The 6,000-nt window shown below is 43.6% G+C and overlaps 1 protein-coding gene across 1 annotated transcript in view; it reads left to right on the top strand.

The window, feature by feature from the left end:
• tnfrsf21 (tumor necrosis factor receptor superfamily, member 21) overlaps positions 1 to 2,121 on the top strand; it is a 42,847-nt gene extending 40,726 nt beyond the window's left edge. The window contains exon 6 of the mRNA XM_020496624.2: positions 444 to 2,121. Within this exon, the coding sequence (XP_020352213.2) occupies positions 444 to 673 (230 nt within the window). The 3' untranslated portion in view covers positions 674 to 2,121. The remainder of the gene's footprint in view (positions 1 to 443) is intronic.
• Positions 2,122 to 6,000: the final 3,879 nt, after the last annotated feature.

Raw genomic sequence — 6,000 nt, forward strand, 5'->3', positions numbered from 1 at the left:
AGTACCACCGCATATGTTCAATTGGTCGGATTACCAGAATATAGCTAATTTCCCCCCACCTTCTGATGTTCCCAGAATCTCTATGTTAACCAAGGGTTTTGCAAATGTAACATCAGTAGGGTAGAGAGAGGAAAAAGGGGGGAAGAGGTTTTTCTGACGGTCATAAACCTACCCCCAGGCCAACGTCATGACCCTTGTCAGTTGCTCAACTGAATGTATTCAACTGAAATGTGTCTTCCACAGTTAACCAAACCCTTCTGAATCAGATGCATCTTAATCAACATAAGGATGACTGGGCTTTTATTCCCAGTTAGTCATTCCCAATTTCATATTATATGGACAACAACAAGCTGTAGCTAACATCAACACTATGTTGTAGTCTGTCCTCATACTCATTCTGACGTTGTTTTCTTTCCCCTCATCTCTTCCTCTGTGACATCCAGAGAAGAAAGACACGGTGCTACGTCAGGTCCGGCTGGACCGGTGCGACCTGCAACCCATCTTCGACGACATGCTGCACATCCTAAACCCTGACGAGCTGCATGTCATCGAGGAGATCCCCATGGCCGAGGACAAACTGGACCGCCTCTTTGAGATTGCCGGGGTCAAGAGCCAGGAGGCCAGCCAGACCCTGCTGGACTCGGTCTACAGCCACTTGCCTGACCTACTATAGACTGCTGCTGTGGTGCTATAGACCTCTACTGTGGTCAGGGGACACCCCACTTCCTTCTACTGCAAACCCTTCCTTCCCGGGTGTGGCTACCTGGGTGTGGCTTCCTCTCTTGCCCCCCCCCCCCCCCCCCCCCCCAAGTAGTGAGAGACTACTTGACTCTGGCTACAGTTACCTACTCGCCTTCGAGACCTCCGATGGGTTCCCCTTGGCTATCCTCCATTCCTAGTAGCCTGACTGAGTCCCCCACTCCTACAATAATTAGGGAGCCTCCCTCCCCTCTCTGGAAGTCTCCTTCCATCACTCCCCCCATATTGAGGGAAGGGGACCAGGCTGTCCCCATCTCTCACCAGGTGGCAAGCCTGCCTGCCTGGAGGAAGGGCAGGACAGAGGGGCCAGGCTCTGTACCCCAGCCTGGAGTTCTGGACAGACAGACACCTTGATACCACCACCACCATCACCACTATGCTCATTAAACCCTTGCTATTGCACTCGTGTCAATGTAATGTTAAAACAGTGTTCTCTTGACATTTTGGGGCTTATTGTGGGTGTATCAGCCAGTGCTTTAAACCAATATTCACTCATTCATGCAAGCAAACTTCAACAACACACACTCATGCACAATGTCTAACAATGTAAAACATACTATGACGCACACTCATGGTGCGCAATGTCTAACACTAATAGTATGTAATATGATTGATGCACTAATTCTTGTTCTTTGAGTAACATAACCATTTAATTGGTATGCATTCTGCCACATGTGCTTCAATGTCTCTTTGAAATGCTGTTTACTAACATTTCACAATGTATTATCATTTTTAGATTTGAGATTTCTTAGCAACTATGTTTGTTTCCCAGCTTCGTGTAATGAGACCATCTTACTGGATGTAAGACATGCATAGTTATTCTACTTGAATCTGACTGTCACCTGGATTGTGGAACTTGATTAAAACAGAAGATAATGTACAACTATAGTTCCTTCCAGATCTTAAAAAAGCACCACCAAAAAACATGTTGCTGTAAAAGGGTCAGTATTCAACTCACAAATGCTATGAAAGGAACACAGACTGTCTTTTTGCCAGGCCAGTCATATCAAGCTACTCTGGTGCTAGACTTGAAAATTTTGGTTGTGCATAATACTAGGATGATATTGGGGGGGCTTGCTGGACATTGGCTACTGAAGTATTCTGGACATTGCGGAGGGTAAAGAAGATGCAGCTGCTGTGGACTTTGCTGGACTGAATTGAAAAGTGCTGTTTGAGCTATCCACTTCTCTGTTGGGTCTAATGTAAGAGTGCGACTGTGAGCGTATAGTACGAGTCTGAAACGTTGAAGCTGAGATTTGAATATATGTACTCTGGTGGCTGTTTTAAAACTTAACACGTGTAACGTTTACTATTATGTAACCTCTTAAATCAAACCAATTAAAGTTCCAGAATTTGTCATAATGTGGAGTGTGCGTCTTACTTTTATGCCATATTTACTGCATTACTCTTTCAGCAATAATTTTTTATGATATAGCACAAACCCTAGTGTGTGATTTTGATATTCATTATGTCCGTTTTCTGAAGGTAGCGTTGGTTACAATTTCTCTTCCTGATAAGAAAATACTCCTTCTGTTCTGAAATTCTTCTCGTGTTATTGTGGGGCTGGTACTTTTCCAAATTCAAGGAGGTGAGGAGCTAAATGTTGATATTGAAGCTGCACAGTCTTTCCTGTAATGTGACACGGATATAATGGGGTGGCGTTTTACTGCAAAGGCTGCTATTGTATTTAGTCTCCATAAAATCTGTATTTAGTAGATGTATTTAGTCTCCATAAAAGACTGGCTGGTGTTGTCTGTGTGTATGATAATAGGTAAGGGAGATGGAACTGGGGCTGGGGAGGGGTAGGCTTCTTTCATCTCCACCCAGTCACTAGCGTATTGGAGAGAGAACAAAACATCCCTGCTCTATTTGATCCTGTAGGTGTCTCCGTGCTTCAAAATGTGCACAGTATGACAGCACAAAAGGGAAAGAAGATTCAGTAACAACATACTAGTTTAATGTTCAGTCATAACCACTACATAGCTGTCTTGGACAATATCTCCATAGATCGTGATATAAATGACTTAAGTAAAAAAAATACTTTAAAGTACTACTTAAGTAGTTTTTTGGGGTATCTGTACTCTACTGTTTATATTTTTGCCAACTTTTACTTCGCTACATTCCTAAAGAAAATAATGCATTTTTTACTCCATACATTTTTGCTGACACCCAAAAGTACTTCTTACATTTTCACAGGAAAATTGTCCAATTCACACACTTATCAAGACAACATCCCTGGTCATCCCTACTGCCCCTGATCTGGCGGACTCACTAAACACAAATGCTTTGTTTGTAAATTATGTCTGAGTGTTGGAGTGTGCCCCTGGTTATCCGTCAAATAAAAAAAATAATGGTTCCGTCTGGTTTGCTTATAAGGAATTTGAAATGATTTAAACTTTTACTTTTGCTACTTAAGTACATTTTAGCAATCAAATCAAAATCAAATCAAATTTATTTATATAGCCCTTCGTACATCAGCTGATATCTCAAAGTGCTGTACAGAAACCCAGCCTAAAACCCCAAACAGCAAGCAATGCAGGTGTAGAAGCACGGTGGCTAGGAAAAACTCCCTAGAAAGGCCAAAACCTAGGAAGAAACCTAGAGAGGAACCAGGCTATGTGGGGTGGCTAGTCCTCTTCTGGCTGTGCCGGGTGGAGATTATAACAAAACATGGCCAAGATGTTCAAATGTTCATAAATGACCAGCATGGTCGTATAATAATAAGGCAGAACAGTTGAAACTGGAGCAGCAGCACGGCCAGGTGGACTGGGGACAGCAAGGAGTCATCATGTCAGGTAATCCTGGGGCATGGTCCTAGGGCTCAGGTCATCCGAGAGAGAGAAAGGAAGAGAGAAGGAGAGAATTAGAGAAGGCACACTTAGATTCACACAGGACACCGAATAGGACAGGAGAAGTACTCCAGATATAACAAACTGACCCTAGCCCCCCGACACATAAACTACTGCAGCATAAATACTGGAGGCTGAGACAGGAGGGGTCAGGAGACACTGTGGACCCATCCGAGGACACCTCCGGACAGGGCCAAACAGGAAGGATATAACCCCACCCACTTTGCCAAAGCACAGCCCCCACACCACTAGAGGGATATCTTCAACCACCAACTTACCATCCTGAGACAGGGCCGAGTATAGCCCACAAAGATCTCAGCCATGGCACAACCCAAGGGGGGGCGCCAACCCAGACAGGATGACCACATCAGTGAATCAACCCACTCAGGTGACGCACCCCTTCCAGGGATGGCATGAGAGAGCCCCAGTAAGCCAGTGACTCAGCCCCTGTAATAGGATTAGAGGCAGAGAATCCCAGTGGAAAGAGGGGAACCGGCCAGGCAGAGACAGCAAGGGCGGTTCGTTGCTCCAGAGCCTTTCCGTTCACCTTCCCACTCCTGGGCCAGACTACACTCAATCATATGACCCACTGAAGAGATGAGTCTTCAGTAAAGACTTAAAGGTTGAGACCGAGTTTGCGTCTCTGACATGGGTAGGCAATCCCATTTACTTTTGATACTTAGCTATATTTAAAACCAAATACTTATAGACTTTTACTCAAGTAGTATTTTACTGGGTGACTTTCACTTTTCCTTGAGTCATTTTCTATTAAGGTATCTTCACTTTTACTCAAGTATGACAATTGAGTACTTTTTCCACCACTGCCATAGATTATGTTATGCATCTGTGGCATCACACTTCACATAACAAGAACACTTATTCTTACTTATTCTTACACACAATATTGCTATATCTAATAATGTCTTTGTATTTATTCAATAATAGTTGGCACATTTAAGAAGAATTGTTCTTGCCAGAGCCTGATGCTGATGTTGCATGGCAGAGGATAAGATAACACTGATTTCTGGTGACTCCTTGGCAGACTGGCTGATCTGGTATTTCAGTAAATTTTTTATGTTGAAGCGATGTCAATGTCTTCCAAAGGAATGTCGTTCATCAAGTCACATCACTGTTGTCTCAGCTAAAGTCATCACAAACTGTCATGTTCTGATCTTAGTTCCTTTGTTTTGTCGGTGGTTTTAGTTGGTCAGGGCGTGAGTTGGGGTGGGCAGTCTATGTTTGTTTTTCTATGTTGGTTTTTGAGTTTGGCCTGGTATGGTTCTCAATCAGAGGCAGGTGTCGTTAGTTGTTTCTGATTGAGAATCATACTTGGGTAGCCTTTTTCCACCTGGGTTTCGTGGGTGTTTATTTTCTGTTCTGTGTTTTGTTGCACCGTTCAGGACTGTTCGTTTGTCATGTATTGTTTTTGTTTCAGTATTCATTCTTTATTAAACTACAATGAATACTTACCACGCTGCACCTTGGTCCTCTCTTTCTCCCGACGACAACCGTTACACAAACAATTGGGCACAATTAACTTGTACACTTTAACTCAATACTCAAATTCTCCTACTTATTCAGCAGTCAACGGTTGTGCATTCATGAATACTGCAGAACCTACCGTACACCAGTAACAAAACCAGTTGAAGTTTCTGTGGTTTACTTTTAAATGTGGTCATAAAGTGATCAAAACTAGTACTTACTAATAATGACCAATGTTGGTTACAGGGTGACAGTTTCCTGATATCAGGGATAAACATCTTAATTCCCAACATCAAATACTCTGTAGCTGGGAGACCTTCCCTCCTACATCGATAGCCTAGCTGCTATCTGACATTTGACACGGTGCAGGAAACAAATCAAATCAAATGTATTTAAATAGCCCTTCGTACATCAGCTGATATCTCAAAGTGCTGTACAGAAACCCAGCCTAAAACCCCAAACAGCAAGCAATGCAGGTGTTGAAGCACGGTGGCTAGGAAAAACTCCCTAGAAAGGCCAAAACCTAGGAAGAAACCTAGAGAGGAACCAGGCTATGAGGGGTGGCCAGTCCTCTTCTGGCTATGCCGGGTGAAGATTATAACAGAACATGGCCAAGATGTTCAAATGTTCATAAATGACCAGCATGGTCAAATAATAGGTCTGGGACAGGTAGCACGTCCGGTGAACAGGTCAGGATTCCATAGCCGCAGGCAGAACAGTTGAAACTGGAGCAGCAGAACGGCCAGGTGGACTGAGGACAGCGAGGAGTCATCATGCCAGGTAGTCCTGAGGCATGGTCCTAGGGCTCAGGTCCTCCGAGAGAGAGAAAGAAAGAGAGAATTAGAGAGAGCATACTTAAATGCACACAGGACACCAGATAAGACAGGAGAAGTACTCCAGATATAACAAA

Source organism: Oncorhynchus kisutch, linkage group LG12 (assembly GCF_002021735.2).
Source record: "Oncorhynchus kisutch isolate 150728-3 linkage group LG12, Okis_V2, whole genome shotgun sequence".
Taxonomy (NCBI): Eukaryota; Metazoa; Chordata; class Actinopteri; order Salmoniformes; family Salmonidae; genus Oncorhynchus; species Oncorhynchus kisutch.